The 18,073-nt window shown below is 45.2% G+C and overlaps 1 protein-coding gene across 6 annotated transcripts in view; it reads right to left on the reverse strand.

The window, feature by feature from the left end:
* ATP2B1 (ATPase plasma membrane Ca2+ transporting 1) overlaps nucleotides 1-18,073 on the reverse strand; it is a 551,789-nt gene that overhangs the window by 234,865 nt on the left and 298,851 nt on the right. For all 6 annotated transcript variants that reach the window (XM_069628007.1, XM_069628002.1, XM_069628005.1 and 3 more), the window contains exons 6-7: nucleotides 3,164-3,307; nucleotides 1,029-1,067 (exon numbers count right to left, since the gene is read on the reverse strand). In XM_069628007.1, coding sequence (XP_069484108.1) covers nucleotides 1,029-1,067; nucleotides 3,164-3,307 — 183 coding nt within the window. The remainder of the gene's footprint in view (nucleotides 1-1,028; nucleotides 1,068-3,163; nucleotides 3,308-18,073) is intronic.

An 18,073-nucleotide genomic window follows, 5' to 3' on the forward strand; every position in this document is an offset into this window, starting at 1 on the left:
CCTCAACCCTCCCCCCCGCGCACCCCCTCAACCAACCCCCCCACTCACACGCGCCCTCAATCAACCTACCCCCCCCCAACACGTGCCATCGACCCTCAAGCCAGACCTCCCCTCACACGTGCCCCTTTTTCTCCCCCCACTCATGCACACCATGGAAGTCCACACATGTGCCCAGTTTCTCCTTTGCCAGTCCACTCACACCCTTTTTCCTCTTAAGGTTACTTCAACTAATCGAGCTGTTTTAGCGAACACCTCTAAAATTCTGCATGTGTTGGCAGCTATGCCACATGATCTCTGATGAAATACTTTTTGCACACTTCAGAACAGTTTGTTGAACTTTGTGATTTTGGTTGCCACAGTTGGGATAGTTGTTGCACTTTCCGAAACATAACAGATTCGGTAGAGAAACCAGTTTTGACTCACTTTAGGTGCAGACTTGTGAATTATTTCCTAATTTAGATTGAAGCATCTTTTCATCCTGGCCACCTTAATATTTAGTTCGGCCACAAGAACCCAAATACTGAGTAGTATCCAGACATCTTAAGGTTGTTAAATAGAATTCTATCACATTTACATAGATTAATACAAAAGAAAAGCACACAAGTTACTCAGTTATACATTTGTAGGCCAGTTTCCACCCACCGAGATTGCTGTTCGGGGCAAGTAAGAGTCCCCCATGACTCGGTTTTTCATGGTCTTATCTGGGTCCACACCAGCCAAGGCGTTAGTGTATGTTCTGCTTACACATTGGGAGGTTCAGAGGGAAAGAACGAGTGTATGACAGAGAACTCTCCACTGAACATTGCATTGAATTAGTTTAGCCGCCTAAAGAAACTAAACTCAAGCCACTGCGCTCCAGTTAAATCTCGAATTCCTCATCAAGTTGAGAAGTGGTCATTAAGGGTTACATCTCAGCATGACGTGGTTCCGGGCATTAGCAAGCAGGACACGTTAACCTTTGGGACTCACAGCAAAGCAACCTAGCACAGCAGAAAACCTGTTTTTTCATGCCAATATGGAACATTTACCTTTGTTACGATTTTCAAGTGCGCCATCTTGTTTTTTACCTGCCAGACCAAAGACAAAAAGCAGCCTTTAAATACAAAGTTATACCTGTGGATGAAAGTGCATTACATAGGAGGGGAGTTTTATAGATAATGTGAAACAAGAGAAAATTGCATCAGTGCAGTAACTCTGTTTAATCAGTGCAGCATGTGGTCTCTTCGAGTGATACAGCAGTGTATACATTTTACCGAGCTCTTACTCAAGTAAAACAAACTTGGACCCGCTGGTCTAGCGACTGATGGTGGTCTCTGGCATCCAAACAGTACCATGGACTATCCACATTCAACGGCCGGAACCATGGTGAAGGGAGCACACAAAACACCCAATTCAATGCAGATAGATAAGGCAACATCAAACATTGCACCAATGCAGGCATTAGTCGGGGAACAGCAAGTGAGACGAGCATTACAACGGCAGCTACCAAGCGCGGACCATACAGCAGGAGGACATGCAAAAGAGCACAACTATTCCTTGCCCAACACCCGTAACGCATCACTGGTTAACATCCTGGAATGAAAGGTTAAATGCCAGAAAGATCACCTAAGCGTGGTGATGACAAGTTAATCTGAACATGCAAAACATTGTGCTTAGTTGTACGTCACTAAGATAAGGTCAGGGAGGGTAAGATAATTTGCAGGGGAGCGAGCGAGCACATGGCCAAAGAGCGAGTGTGGAGAGATGAACAATGTAACGCATCAGAAAGCGCCGACATACGACCAGGATCCAGGAAACCCATCTAACCGTCCATCAAACAACACCCCAACCGTCTTTCTGTTGCATTGGTCATCACATTCCTTTCACCGTCTTTTGCTGCATCTCAACAAAGGCTTTCAGTTTGGACTAATCAATGACAAGCCACAAGAGGTAGGCGGTGTTCATGGACGCTCCTCGGGAACAGTTGAACGTTGTGACCCAATGCATTTACCCCGCGTGAGATCAAGGCACAGATCCTCGACACATGTGCTACTCCACCTTAAAGGAGGATCATAATCAGCTACAGTCACCCCTTTCCCAACCCACGGGGCCATTAAGCTGCAAAAATTACACTACAAACATCTGAATGCTCCATTAAGCTGCAAAGATTACACTACAAACATCTGAATGCTCAAAAACAAAATTAAAGATCCATATCCACTATATTTATCATGAACAAATGCAACACTCATTTATTTTGGGATATGCCAAGTTTGTTTTTAAAAAAAATTGTATTGCAATATTAGTTTAAAACAAAACCTTACACAACAAACTGTTTGTTCTATAATAACCAAAACAAAACTCTTCTCTACCACTTACTTGATTTTACCCTTAAGTGATGTAGCAGATGCAGAAAGATGGTGTGTAAGAAAAACAAAAGTGTTTTCATAAAAAGGTAGAACAAAATAGTGGCGTTGATAAATGCCTGTTTCACAATTTAAGGTAACAGAGCTGTTCAATGGTTAAAAGTCTTCAACTACTGAGAGGTAAATCTGCATAACCCACCGTATTGGCTAGCGATCTAGTCTAGTTGCTCCACCTCCAAACAACTAATCCTCAATGGCAATCAGTACCATGACCACACACACCAACAATAGTTTCACACTTGCACGCAGACTAATACTATACACAAACCTATGCGGTTTTGATATTGCATTCAAAGCAACTGGAAACCAGAAATAATAGCTATGACCTGCTGCATTCAGCCAGAAAGGGACAACCTTGGGAAGAAAGATACTGGGGGTTTCGTGAATCCTTGACGGTCTATCCTGTTGGGGCCTAGACTGCTGCAGCCAACACACATTTGGCCGCTGTTCCTAGGATGTGTGGCTAGCCGATCGCCCGCTTTGCTACATCAAATTTAGGACTTCTGTTCATCCCAAGCACAGCCTAAGGAGTAAGGAAATTGTCCTAACCAAAATGAAGGCATTGTGTGTGGAAAACCACCACCTTCAGTTATACGTATTTTGTCGGATGGATTTTGAGTTGCAAACACTGCTCTCTCTCAGTAAATGTGCAAGTTCAACATGGTTCATGTAAGCTTAAGAACTCGGTCTTTAAAATCTTTGTCCTCAACAGATTTCAAAGCAAATTCTCTACATATGAGAAGAACTGGTCTACATACTTTTCTTGTCCTTTTTCTCCTTTTCCTTTTCTTTTTCTTCCTCCTCTTCACCAGCTCCAAGTAAGGTAAAAATAATTCCAGTTTGAGAGTTCACACCAATTGCAGTCACTACCATTTTACCCGATCCTTCCATCACATGGGTACCTTAAATGCAAATGGACACTTTTAGCTCTATGTGCAAACATATTGATCACCCACAGAAAACAATACAAGTGTTTGGCACCAGGAGGAGCCATGTGATTCTTTACCAAATTCTATTGTATACATTAGCCTTCAGCCATGTTATTTTAGTTGGAGTTCAAACGTTTCTCTACAAATAATGCACTCACTGGATTGTTTCACCACACACAGCAGTCCTTGTTGGTCTAGCATCACATGCTGTACTCAAAGGGATAAAGCTAGAGATTGTTGCTGAAAACGAAAAAGCTGTACATTTTATCTAATAGCTTGTTAACCACACCGCCCCATTAACAGCCACCTTCATTCACGATTATAGTAATGGTTTCAATTAAGTCAATGCCAGATAAAGTTTAAAAGTCAGGCAAAACAACAAAAAGGCCTGGACGGTTTGTTACCCACAGTTTACTTCTGAACAAATATGGATTTCGCCTAAAGTTCAAAGTCAACTTCTGGGTTACGATACGTTGAATTCTCTCTTTTGCAACAGTATTTTCCTGAGCAGAGTATTTGGCTTTGACAATGCAGGTTTATAGTGCCCTATTTGACATGCGCAGACCTGAGATTCCTGTCTGGCACTTTCTGCCAAACACTTTTGTGAGCATTTGACTCATGGAACTAATAGACACCAGAGTACATAGAGGGACTGTGTGAGGGCAATACAAGGATGCATCATGAGATATTGTCGGTATACCCCTCCGGCATGAGCATGCCGAGTGACCCATAACATGATCTGTTCCAGCATGGTGTTCTTCCAGTACAGACTAGTGTAGGAAGGTTTGGAGGTAATGGTTAAGGTAGGAGAACCTCTTCCCACCACGTAGGCCCAATGATATGAATTCTAGAAGAATGCTGATAGGATTCATATTGGGGAACGGACGCTAACCTAGGAGAGCGAAGCTCTGGAGAGTGGGACAGGTTGTTGCAGTCCGCTCCAAGGCTGGGAAGCAATCTGCCAGTCCATTGTTTTTCAAGTCAAAAGTGAAAGCATTTTTTCGCCGACACTGGCAAGCTTGATAATCACGCACCATTGGGTTCCAATTGTCGCAGGATCATCAAGCTTTTACGGAGCAGCATACATTATGCCTGTTTTCCAGATTTGAGTTACTACCATTGACAGCCATTCTGGAATGGACCAACCTCTTAAAAGGATCATACAAGTTCAAAAGTCCACTAAAAACTCAAAATGCAATTGGCAAAGCTTCATTGATTACCTCAATATATATACCTTCTATGAATTTCAATGTGGGAGACTTGCCTTTTAGAATATGTTTCATATATATCGCTTTCCTGTGCATTAGGGTAAATATTTGTGAGGGACTGGTCACCTTGTATATAGCCTTCCTAACTTCGAGAATTGTTTTATTATATTTTCCTCCTTTGTATGGTACTAATTTGATGTCTGATTAATGTTGTAGACAACCCCCGAAGAAATGAGCTTACTCCTGAAACGTTTTGGGTTTTGCACTCGGAACCTTGGAATAATAAGAGGAATTCGATGAAGAGAGGGACCATGAGTTATTTATGAACATGTTTCTACAAATGGATAATTAACTCATCAAAAATAGATATGCATTTTAGCTACATACATAAACAATTATTTCTAAAACACTGCCTTTGTTTCACAGGATAAAGGTGTGCAGGAGACCAATTCTGTTGGTTAGCTGTTAATTCACATGCGTGTCACCTAAATGAGCCTTGTTAGCTTGACACCAACAGGAACCAGGAGCTACGTTTTGGCTCCTCAGGACAACAGATGCAGAACAAACATAGCCATGTGAATTTAACTCTGTGCATGTAGGACATTAGGACACATCTGTACAATAGTTAGAGCAGAAGGGGTTATAAATAAAAGTAAAAAGTTATACCACCTTATGTTGAAGGTAGATCTGAGAAACGCTATGTACTAGCTCTTTGTACCACTGTGGTAGCTCCTGGTCAATGGTTAATGCTGAATACTGTGATGAATCGAGGTAATACCTCCATTCTCCCCAAAGGGGAGCACCCCCCGTGAGGCTAGGGATGTGAGCCCACTCTGCAACACCCTCAATAGGGGTTGAGGCAAGTGGGTCTTTACAGGGAGAGACACCCCCCTTTGGGGTCAAGGACTCCCATTCCTGTGAGGAAGTCCCCAAGACCATCCACTTATAGATTTATATAATATGCCAGGGCGCTGACAGTTTCATGAGGAGAAAGTTAATTTATATGATAATTGCCAAGAAAGTGATGCTGTCCCTTTAAATCCATATCTCCAATGGACTGCTCCAAGGAAACTGAAAAGGGATGACACGCCAGAGAAACACCACGAGAAAGTAGAGCGCCATTAAAGAGCGTAGACACACAGGTGAGGCCCATTGTATATAACAGTGGAAGGTGGGGGGGAGCAGACGCACTACACGTAGCCTGCATAATTCGGAGCAGCTCCAACAGAGAGCGAGAACCGCTAGGAGAACAGTGTTTGAACAAGGAGGATCTCTAAGGAAGAACACCAGAGTTTGGTGGTGGTGTGACCACTCAGCATTGTGGTGGGCAACCTGGCTATACAACAACACCAAAAACCAGCCAAGGGATAAAGTCACTCCTGATAAGAAGGGCTCGGGGAGTGAGAGGGAGAGATTCCAACACCCCACAGGTACCAACAACGTTATCCCTGGATAAAAGTAAGAGGGAATCATAAGATGAACAAAACTCATCCCAGGACTAGTGGGGAAATAATTGAAATTTAGCTGATGAATCACAAATGTGTTCATGAGATAAAGATGAACTCGAAAACCACAGAGGGGGAGAAAGCTCAAAATGGAATCTTAATATCCTGTGAAAATGGCAACGCCAACCCATACCCTGAAAATGAGGAGAAAATACCAACAAGGCATTTGGGCAATAAGGACACATGAGGCCACAAGGACAAGTCCCATACATGAAAGAGCATCAGGGAGAGGAAAATTACAATTGGAAACTGAATACGCCTAAATCTCAACTGGAGAAGAAAATACAGCAGGGTATGGAGCCCTATAATTGAGAGAGAATGAACTTGAACAGAACCAAGCTACGCCCTGAGAAAGAGGTACTATCAGTCCCCAAAAAGAACTGCAGAACCTAACCCAGAGGATAACAAGAGACTATATATGGTCTATTGAGCAGAACTCAATAAAGAAAAACCACTGTGATAAAACATAGCTATGAGGAGAAGGCAGTCACTCTTTTGAACTTTGCTATAATAGTAGTGTGGCAGTTTCAGTTAAGTTGCCTTCCTGACAAGCACCTTAGTTAGTGCAGTAGGTAGGCAACACCCCATAGCAATATTGAAAGAAATTATTGAAATACAAAAGAAAGCCTATCTGGTAAAAATGACCTTTTCGACCCCACCTTCTGATCTTCCACAATACGGGAGTTGCTTTTAGCTCCTGCAATCTTCATTTCGACCCCTGTTCTTTCATTCCCACTGATTAGCCTTTCTTACAAAAGATTAGTCTCACTCGGTCTTTCTGCAGTCCTTCCAGTACTCCCATATACAGCAATCTCCCCTCCAATCAGAAAGCCTCAGGGTGTATGTTTGCATCCTCTGGGTCCAAGACACCAACTTAACTTTCAGAATCCCTTGAACACTGCTGATGCTCTAGAGTACTTTAAATTGTGACTGATTGGTTATTCCCAAATTGCTCTTGTATCCATCCGTGGGATTGGTTTCTCCTTTCAGGTGTCTTAATATCTATTACATAATCAGTTAAGGTCAATAATAGATTCATGAGGTAATGGCTTCTGTTATGTTTCAATAGAAATCACTAGGGTTCATAATCTGCAGCACCATCTTGGAATTTCCTAAATTGAGTTTGGCAGTTTCACGTTCTTCTGCCTGATGCAGCTTCTCCCATAGTACGGGCACTGGAGTATATGGGTCGGTGAGTGCCCCACTTCTTTATGGGGTATGTTGAACATCAGTGTGGGAACTATGTGGGTTAGCAGAAAGCCTTTAGCAGATTATAAATTTCCGGATTCAGTTCGGTCTGCTCCTTTGTGATGTATTCTGGTGAACGCCGGTGAGAGACAGTACAGGGCTATTGTGGAAACAAAGTCACCGTTTCCCAGAGGACAGCAATGCAGCAGGATTCCCTTCTCCACCCTCTAGCCGACATACCAGTTAGCTGGTGAGTGAAAAAGTCCAGCAACTTGCCAGATGGAAGCTGATGCTTCCAAGAAGCTCTGGTCATTAAAAATTGATAATGACTGGAGTCTTAATCATCTTAGACAGGCAGAGGGGAGAAGAGCATAGCGTAGTCCAATGGAGCAGGGTTCTACCATCTTCTAAATATCTAGGCTACAGGTCCTGCCAAACCTCCTTCCCAACTTTCTGCAGGTAAGACACACAGGGCTGCCATCAGAAGGCAAAAACTCTTGTTACAACAGCGGAGATTGGCAAACTACAGAAGGCTTACAATGAACCACTCCCTACGGCAAAAGGACTATATAATTGTTTAGGGCCCTATGCCGCCCCACCCACTGAAGTCTTATTGGGGAATAATCATGTCCCAAGTCTTCTGCCATTAGGAAAGATTGGGATTTCAAAGCAAGGAGCAGGACCTCCCCACAAGCCACTTCAGAAGAGCAGTTTGTATGGCCTGCTGCTGAAATCCTGTTACCCAGGACTCTGCCCAGTGAAAGTGGCAAACCTGCAAGTGTTCTCAGGAAATCTTTGTGGCTGGGCAGGGCAGAAGAAGGATTTACCTTTCCTAGGACAATGGACAGCGTTGCACAGCAATCTAGAATCAAAAGGCAGACCATTGGGCTCGTGTTCGTGCTACAACCACTTTTGAGCTGCCTAATCTGCTCTAGAGTTGTTTAAGGGCTGCTACAAAACCTTCCTGAAGCCGCTTCAACCTTTTGCGCCACCGACTACCATCACTTGCATATTATCCAGTTTTGACCCAAGTACCACATTGAATCTCTGGGCCCAGAAGCAAAGGCATGCCACTACAGTTTTATCAATCAATGAAGACACCTCTCGAGCCATTGATCTGAGAGGATCTACCCATCGAGACTCGAAGGAAGCTTCACAATAGGCAAACACATTGATGCATGATTAACAGAAACTTTCTGGTCTCCCATCGAACTGACGGTCTCCACAATGACTGAACCTGGTCGGAAAGTAACCAGGTGCCTAGCTGGACACGGTCAAGCCCCACAAATTAGATTTATACTGACCTTTTTAAAAGACCTAGTTTAGCTTGAACTCTGCTGCAAAGACCATTGCCTGCATACACCAGTCTTCATACCCAGAGGGCCTCTTTCAGCCAAAGGTTTGCATATTCTGTTTATTTCATGAAAGACGGGGTGGTGGTGGTGCTAGTGTTTTACAGGTTGGTCTGCCCTTTCAGTCTGATTAAAGACTCGATTTTGTTAACATAAAATTGACCAGACAATTCTTTTATTTTGTAATTACAGTACTATTCTTTTTGATGTTTTCTTAAAAAGGCGAAGGTATAAGATTGACGTTGTGCCCACTTGCCCTTTATGATGGAGACCACTGCTCACTGCCGGCTTGTTAGCAGCGTGGGACTGAGTAGAAGTTTATAAACCATTACTCATGCCGGTACTCCTACAGAGCAGAATCCTTTCAGTACAGGGCGTTCCCTCCAACTCCTCCACTTCAAGAAATGCTATTTAAAACTGAACATAAAGGTTTTGGTACTTTAGACCATTAACAACGTCTATTGGTTCACATGAGTGTCTGCAACCCCAGAAGCAGATTTCAAATGGAACTCGATCAAAATGCTAACATGTATAAAGTGGCCACTGGAGAATAACATGAAGTAAACAGTTTCTGACTATAGTGCACAGTGCATAGATCCACCTACTCCCATCTCTTCAGATTATTCTGCATGGGGTGTAGTGTTGATTCTCGTTCAGGCAGCTGGGTAGGGCTTGTACGTACATGGAATGGAGCACACACAGGTCCAATTATTTCTTGGAGAGGTGGAACTATGATAGGTGTGCTTGGAAGGCCTAGACATTTGGCATGCCCTAGTGGAATGGAGTCATTTTATTTATTCCCAATGCCTGGTTTACCATGTGCATTAGCGGTAAACCCTAAAGACACCCAAAATGGATGCAAAGCTAGAAGAGGTTAAGCCATGGACTGTGTCCAGAGAGGAGTCAGTCTATACCAAAATACATAGTCATACCAGGCATGACCAGACAAACTCAGCAAAGACTAACAAGTTACTTACCAACTGGTAACGATCTTTCGACTGGATGTTCCTCCAACATGTTCCACATCTTTGACATGCAATGTCCACAAATGTGTACTTTGGAAACTTTTTCGGAAGAGGGCATCCTGCGTCGGGTCGATGTCCCTCGAAGGCCTATGTCTAGGGCCACATCACCGGATGTTATAAATAGGACGCACTGTGCCCGTAACCTCAGTTTATGTTTTTTCCTCCATAACGTTTGACCTGCACATATCCAATGCCTGCTTGACTGCACATAGACTTGCGGGAACGTAAGCTGCAATAGAAAAGGAAATTCTTCAAAAGGGCAGGATCGGAGGGCGATGTGGAATACGTTGGAGGAACATCCAGTCAATAGAACGTTACCAGTTGGTAAGTAACTTGTTCTTCGAATGGATTGTGTCCTCCAATGTATTCCACATCTTTGACCGACTCCAAAACAATATCAGAAAATGGAGGAGGGAAAAGAATTTAGCATACCCAAACAGATGAGAGTAAAGAACTGCTTTACCAAAGGCCATATTTTGACCATGGAGCATATTCAGGGAGTAATGTTTGACAAGGGTGTGGATAGAAGCCCATGTGGCTGCGTCACAAATATTCCTAATAGGAACTCTCCGCTTGTGGGCTGTGAAGTCGCCAAGGCCCTCTGTGGAATGAGCATGCAACCCTTCAGGAGGGTCCTGGTCCACCAATCGGTAACATTCCGTAATGGTGAGGATAATCCACCTGGACAAGGTCTGTTTGGTAACAGCCTGGCCCAATTGGTGTCCAGCATACCCAACAAAGAGTTGATCGTCCACTCTGACCCTGGACATCCTAGAAATATAAAAGCTCAGAGCACTTCTAGGGTCCAACCTATGGAGTTGCTCCCCTTGCTTACCAGGATGAGGAGGGGGATAGAAAGATGGAAGAACCACTTTCAGGCTTAAATGAAATTCAGATACTTCCTTAGGTAGAAAGGAAGGACGTACCCTGAGTACAACCCTATCCTTGTGGAATACAGTAAAGGGCGGCTTAGATGAAAGTGCCTACAATTCGCTCACCCTGCGAGCGGATGTAACTGCAACCAATAACACTGTCTTGAAAGACAACAGTCTCAAAGGACAAGAGTGCAAAGGTTCAAATGGAGCACCCATCAGAAATTTCAAGACCAAATTCAAATCCCAAACAGGCACCTGGATCAGGGACGGTGGGAACACAGTGAGTCCTTTAAGAAATTGGGAAATCAAAGGAATCTTAAAATAAGAACATTCTTCAGACAAGCGCTTGAAGAAAGAAAGCACCGCCAGGTAACCCTTAATGGTACCCACTTGAGGGCCCCGGTGGGCCAAAGAAAGCAAGAAAGAACAATGGGAATGGGACACTGAAAGGGCTCAACATTTTGTCCTCTTCACCAGTCGCAAAACTTACGGCAACAATACAGGGATTTAGCCGAAAGCAACACCTCCATCACGTCATCCGGGATATCCCAATCCTTATACCTCAACCTTTCAGCTCCAAGCGTGAAGGTTGAAAGTCCTGACCTCTGGATGGAGAACCTGACACCCCCACCCCTCCACCCCGCCAAGGATGGGGACCGGAGGAAACGCATACAGAAGTGGGAACAACCAATTCACGACGAAGGCTTCTCCTAAGGCTCCTCTCGGAGGAAATTCCCTTGAGCAGAATCTCTCGCACTGGTGGCAAAGAGATCCACTTATGGGGCTCCCCAAAGGACGAAGATCTCCAAAAGGACTTCCTGAGCGAACTCCCACTTGTGAGAGACTGCTCTGCCTGTTGAGAGCATCCGCCGCCGCATTCGCCTCTCTGCACAACGGGAGTGACCCTAACACCCACCCCCTTTTTTTGTTGAGGTAATGCATTGCCACTGTATTGTCCGTCATGATCAGGACACACTTCCCCCGCACAGACGGCAGAAAAGCCTTCAGGGCCAGCCCGATGGCCCTCAGCTCTAACAGGTTGATGTGGAGTTTGGACTCAGATGGAGACCCAACGACCGCTGGCGGTCAAATCTTCGGCATGAGCTCCCTATCCTGTGAGGGAAGCATTCGTTACAACTGTCACCTCCGGGCACGGTTGCCAAAATGGCTCCCCCTTCATCAAGTTCCCCTCGTTGGCCCAACACAGCAGATCCTGTGAGACCGAGAGTGGAATTTAAATGGGATCCTCCAACATTTTTCCCGCAAATTGTGACCACTGAATCTTGAGAACCCATTGCAGGGATCTCATCCTCAGTCTGCCCTCTGGCACCAGAAAAATGCAATATGCCACGAGGCCGAGCAACCTGAAGAATCCGAAAGCCGGGAGACTGTGGGCATGTTGAAACTTGTCCACCATCTGCACAATGTGATGAGCCCTCACCTTGGGAGGCGAGCACTTCCACAAGGACCTGTCCAAGACAGCCCCTATGTACTGGAACTGTTGGGAAGGCGTCAGATGTGACTTCTTGAAATTGAGGGAGAAGCCCAGCTTGTGGAGGGAGCGGCAGGTGAGACAGATGATCCATCGCTTGCTCGGGAGAACACGCACAGATCAACCAGTCCTCTAGGTAGGGGTGGGCGTGAATCCCCCCCCCTGCCTGAGATATGCTGCCGCCACCACCATTAGCTTGGTGAAGACCCTCGGGCAGAGGTCAAGCCGAATGGCAGGACCCGCAACTGAAAGTGCGAGTCGCCAACCGCAAACCTCAGGTACTTTCAGTGCTTTGGATGAATCGGCACATGAAAGTAAGCATCCTGTAGGTCCAGAGACGCCAACCAATCCTGAAGTTGAAGGGCCTGGATGACTTGAGAAAGAGTCCATCTTGAACTTGTCCTTATTGAGAAGTTTGTTCAACCACCGCAAGTCCAAGATGGGTCTCGATCCCCCATCTTTCTTTGAAATAAAAAAATAGGGGGAATACCATGCCTTGTTCTTCTCCACTGCAGGCACAAGTTCTATAGTGCCTTTCTCCAGCAGGGTCAAGATTTCCTGCACAAGGAGCGGATCTGGAAGTTTCAAAGAGATTCCCCGGCGGATTGTTATAAGGCCGCTTTAGGAAGGGAAGACAGTAGCCGTGGGCTATTGTATCCAGAACCCACGCATCTGGAGTAATAACTCAGCATTCTTTGAGATGCCGAGACAGTCTGCCCCCAACCAGCGAACAATGGGACATGGCCTCATGCTCGTTTTGGAGCGGCTGCGGCAGCACCTGAAGGCAAAGAGGCAGCTGCCTGAGCGGCTTTGGCACCTTTATTTCCACGACCGCCACGGGTACTTTTACACTGACCCCTTTGATTGGCGGCTCTTCTCGTTCTACCAAAGGAGGAGTAGTAACGAAAAGAAACTCCTCTCCACACTACTGTCCCCTAGGATGAAAATGCAGAGGTTGAGGCACAGCTGCGCTCAAAGACTTTGCCGCAGCTTTTGAGGTCTGCAACCTCTCAAGGCTCTCGTCAGCCTTGAAGCCAAACAAATTTGAGCCATCAAAGGGGATGTTCAAAAGACGGGCTTGCACATCTGGCACAAAACCAGACTACCGCAACCACGCAAGCCTGCGTATAATGGTGCTCGCAGCGATGGACCAGCTAACACTGTCGGCCATGTCCAAACCTGACTGAAGGGAATCACACCTAGCATACTTGCCATCTTGCATGAGAGCAAGGAACCCATCCCTTACTTCCCCTTTGGGAATATGCTCAGCCGCAAGAGAAACAATTCCACAGTGTGTGTGAAAATCTTGCCAAGGCACAAGTGGAGTTGGCTGATTTAAGCGCCATACTCCCCACAGAAAACACCTTGCGTGCCCAACCGTCAAAGCGTTGGTCGGCCCCATCAGGAAGGATGGTATGGTACACCGCCTGCCTCGAGGTGGCCGTAGCTGCCTGAACCACCAAACTCTCAGGAGTGGGGTTTGTTTATTTATTTATATCGCACACCTGACCCGGAGGTAATTGGGCGCTGGTGATAGTAATAGTTACAGAGGCATAGAACAGACAATTGTGTACATTAATACAGTTTGAACATACAAGTAAAGTTACAATGGTGAGTATATATAAGGTGAACATAATACATATTATACATTGGGTCAAAGCAGTTATGTGAGCCGATCATCTACTAGTTAGTGGTATCAGGAACTGTTATTTTGTGTATTATTTACTATCCAGGTAATAGCCTGACTTCTAAAATTGATGAAGGTCTGAATGGTTTGGATATTCTGTGGGAGAGAGTTCCAAAGCTCGGCGGCTAATACTGGGAAGCTGGAACCTCCTGCTCTTTTTAGATTATATCTGGGCACCACCAGGCATGGTGTGTTGGAAGATCTGGTGGTTCTATTGGATACCTTCCAAGTGAACTTGTCAGTGAGGTGGGGGGGGCTTGGTAGTTAAGCGCTTTATGAGTGAGGCAAATAGTTTTCAGGGCAATTTTGTCCTGTATAGAGAGCCACCTGTGGTGCTTTCTTGTATCTGATATATGCTCTCTTTTGGGGATATTCAGCGCGGCTCTGAGCGCGTTATTTTGCATAATCTGTAGTTTGTTTAAAATGGTTTTGTTCGCTCCTAGATAAAGACTGTTGCAATAATCCAATTTGGATTGTATGAGCGCTCTCGCCAGGGTGAGGCAGCTAACGGATGATAGTAGCGGTCTACAGGCTCCGATTAACTTGCCAGTGTAGGCTGTGGCCGATGAAGTCATGTTGATGTGCTTAGTTAGGTTAGACTGGGCGTCAAAGTAGAAACCTAGAGTTTTTACATGTTTGGCAATAGGTATGCTATTCCCATTGATGACTATGTTTGTATAGTGAGGACTTAGTTTAAGGATATTGTTGGATGATCCGACTAGGAGTAATTCCGTCTTGTCATCATTCAGGCATAAGCCATGTGTGGCCATCCATGCCTGAATGATGATGTAGACTTCATTAATCCGCGCAACATCTATATCATAGGTTCCTGAAAGGGGTAGGAGTATCTGGGTGTCATCTGCATAATTTGTGTAGGTGACACCCAGATGGTCCAATTTGCCAAATAGTGGCTTTGTAAAAATGTTGTACAAAGTGGGTGAGACGCAGGAGCCTTGAGGGACTCCGCAGGTGATGGGGATGGGGTCAGCAGCTGCTGAGGGTGAGAACACGCGCATATTTCTGTTTGCGAGGAAAGATTGGATCCAGGCAACTGCAGAACTGGGGTGAGATGAAAGGTAGCTGGGGTCACTACCTATAAGGGCAGTATTTTTTAGTTAATGATTTGTTAACTGCCGGAAGAGATTCCGGTGACTGCCAAGCAGCCACCACCCTTTTCTGCAACGTCAGATGAAAAGGTAACACCAGGTCAGAGGATTGCCCTTGATCCAAAATATCTTTTAAGTCCTCTTTTTGGACAAAAGCTTCCGGAGGACTGCGCCAGTCAAGATACTTAGTGACCCTAGCCATTGGCATCTGGTAGGATGACTCTTCATGAGCCCCAGGCTCAGGGCTGCCAAATTTCACCTCCGGAGAAGTGTCCAAACCACTAGCATCATGAAGAGATTGCCTCAACTCTTCTATTTGACTGTCTCCGGAAAAGACAGGTGCCGCATCAGGCTCAACAAGGTCAAAATCGAAGTCTGATCCTCCTCCTAGATCCAGAGGGAGGTAAAAGTCCTACCTCGGGACAGAAGAGGGTCTGGAGTCCATAACAGGCCGTACAGACTTGGAGGTAGCCTTCCCTGGAGGATCCACAGTAGTAGGGATCTCCATTGGTAAATTTCAGCCAAAAGGCCTGAAGGCGTCGAGGGCGCCGACTGCTTCGGCGTCGATAACGGCGCTGAGGGCTGGTGTGAAGATCAAGCTTCGTCGTTGGTATCCGACAGACACGGCGCCGACGGAGTCGACGCCGATCTCGAGCCCATAGCAGGTTTCTGCGGTCTTGCTGGGGACGGGGACAGAGACCTGGAAGCATGTCTCTTGCGACCATCATGAGCCTTGACCGAACGGGACCTCAAAGGTTCATGATGAGACGCGTCGAGGACCCGAGCCCGAAGGCATACAAACCACAGATCAAGAACGTTCCTTGCCGACTTCTTCCAAAGGTGCGGACGGAACTGTAACCTGGGATTGGAAAACCGCCAGCCCCTGAAGGCAGCCCATTCCTCCGGAGTCGAGACTTAATCAAGCATGCCACTTTCCTCGCGGCTCCATCCTCCGAGGACGACAGGGAAGGTGACCGGTGACGGCGCTTCCGAGAATGCCGAGACAAGGAGGATGAATAGCGGGAACCACTCTGGGACAGAGATCCCCAGTACTCCTTCCGACTCAGAGTGGCCCCTCGTTTCCTCAGTGGACATCCCCTTAGAAGTTTTACGAGACTTACTGGGTTTAGAACCCTTACCTACCTGAAGCTTCACCTTACGCTCCCACAAAGCCTTAGCAGTCAGCGACTGGCATTTGGAACAGTTGTCAGTGTCATGACTCTCGCCCAAGCACTACAAACAAATGCGATGCGGGTCGGTTTGCAGTCCCGGCAAGTTTTTAACCAGACCGCGGAGCCGGAGGGGTCAAAGAACAAGACATATTCACCAGGAATACACGAGGCGCATCGAGTCTCTGACGCAAACACGTTTGCAGAAAAAACGGAACTAAGGCTACGGGCACCGTGCATTCCATTTATAACACCCAGTGACATTGCCCTCGACAGAGGCCTTCGAGGGACATCGACGCCATCAACGCAGGATGCCCTCTGGCAAAAAGGTTTCCGAAGTACACAGCTGTGGACATTACATGTCAAAGATGTGGAATACGTTGGAGGACACAATCCATTCAAAGTGGTGATTCTGTGCATAGATCTTTAGGTATGCCCCCTGCCTTGCAAGTCCATTTTGGAAAAATGTCCTTGCTCCTGGTCACTCCACACAGACAGGCTTTCTGATAAATACCCCCCAGAGATGATCATCCTCTCATGCCTAGTCCACACCGATGAGGTGTCCCCTCCCCTCCCACATTCCCCATTAAACTACTGTTCAGTGCTCCAGGAGAAACAAGCTAGGGAACTATCCATAAGGAATTTTGGTTGCCAGTTAGTTGGGGAGGTCTGAGGGGGAAGTTGCCAAGGGGGCTGTCTCGATTAGTCTATTTTTCTCTTTTTTTAATTGTTTTAGTCCAAAATAAATTAGACTTTTCACAAGACAAAAACAAACCATGTATTGCATGCCAAATATAAAAGAAGATACAATAAAACACATGCACGTCTATCTCTATTAAAGAAAAGATAAAAAGTAAAATTAAGAAAAAAAGAGGAAAAAACACTTCAAATTTCAACCTAAATTTTTAATTCCTCCCTCAGTTTAAACATGCGTCTCAATTATAATAGATTCACAAATAGCTCATTACAAGCAGCTAAAATAGCATTCAATAATTTACTTACACCTTAACATCTTGTAGGCAATCTTTTAGAACTAAATCATTGAAGGATTCCTAACAAATTCAGATCTTTCAAATTTCCATTGACAAAAAGGTTTCACTCCCCAACACTAGTCTTTCCCAGAAACAATTTGATTCCAACCACTAATCGTGGAAAACAAATTGAGACAACCTGTGCAGCCTCATTTCAAGAGTCCCTGCACAATTGACGAGCAGACGCCTCAGAGACTGAGGACTGGAATCCTTACATAGATCACAGATGTCATTTCCAAATTCATCTCTATGCCTAATATATAGGATTTCGCAAGTGGGCAAAAGATTCAAGCAAAATCTCAAAAACTCAGACCTAGCAGTTCAATCAAGAAATTTCTTCAAATAGGTAGGGAGGCAAGATCTTGGTTTGTCAATACAAGTTAAGGAAGGGGAAACCGTTGAAGATCGCAATTGCTCTGATCCAGTCCGCCCTTTTTATGTACTCCTTTACTTTCATGGGATTTTGAATTAAGTCCCTTTCCGAACAGTCAGACTAACAGGAATTTCATACACATCATCTTTACATTGTTCAGATATTGGTTAGAGAAACCCTATTGGAGCAAAGAAAACATTGTCATAGTGACAGGAGTCTACGGGGGCAAAATTCATCTGTACAGAGATACCCACTTCCATTCCATCCATGCTTTCATGGAGTGCAAGCCTGGTACCTTAAGCTGGCTATTGGAACGCAAGATAGGGAAAGAACACCCTTACATAATTTGCCCTCCAGTCTCTCCAAGTCTAACAGACAACTGGGGATTTGTATCAAAACTAAATAACAATGAGGGTATAACTTTACCAATACAATATCTGATGACTGGTAGACGGGAAACGTTGCTTATGATTTTTTTCATTTGTGAGCAACATTGCAGAATTTTTGACCCCAACGTTGCTGTTGCATGGAATTTAGCTGGAAAGGATCTGACCACTGCACTAAATAGGTGATTTTCTTTGGCAGTCAGTATGATTTGGTCGCCCATGCACCAAGAAAATTGCTTGGTAATTTGACTGGTGTTTGAAGACCAGGATTTTAGACTTAAGAGGATTTATCTGGAGATCATTAAGCTCAGCGTATTTCTGCAGTGCAAGGAGCATACATTG

Source organism: Ambystoma mexicanum, chromosome 12, assembly GCF_040938575.1.
Source record: "Ambystoma mexicanum isolate Mex_15411 chromosome 12, UKY_AmexF1_1, whole genome shotgun sequence".
NCBI classification, from domain to species: Eukaryota; Metazoa; Chordata; class Amphibia; order Caudata; family Ambystomatidae; genus Ambystoma; species Ambystoma mexicanum.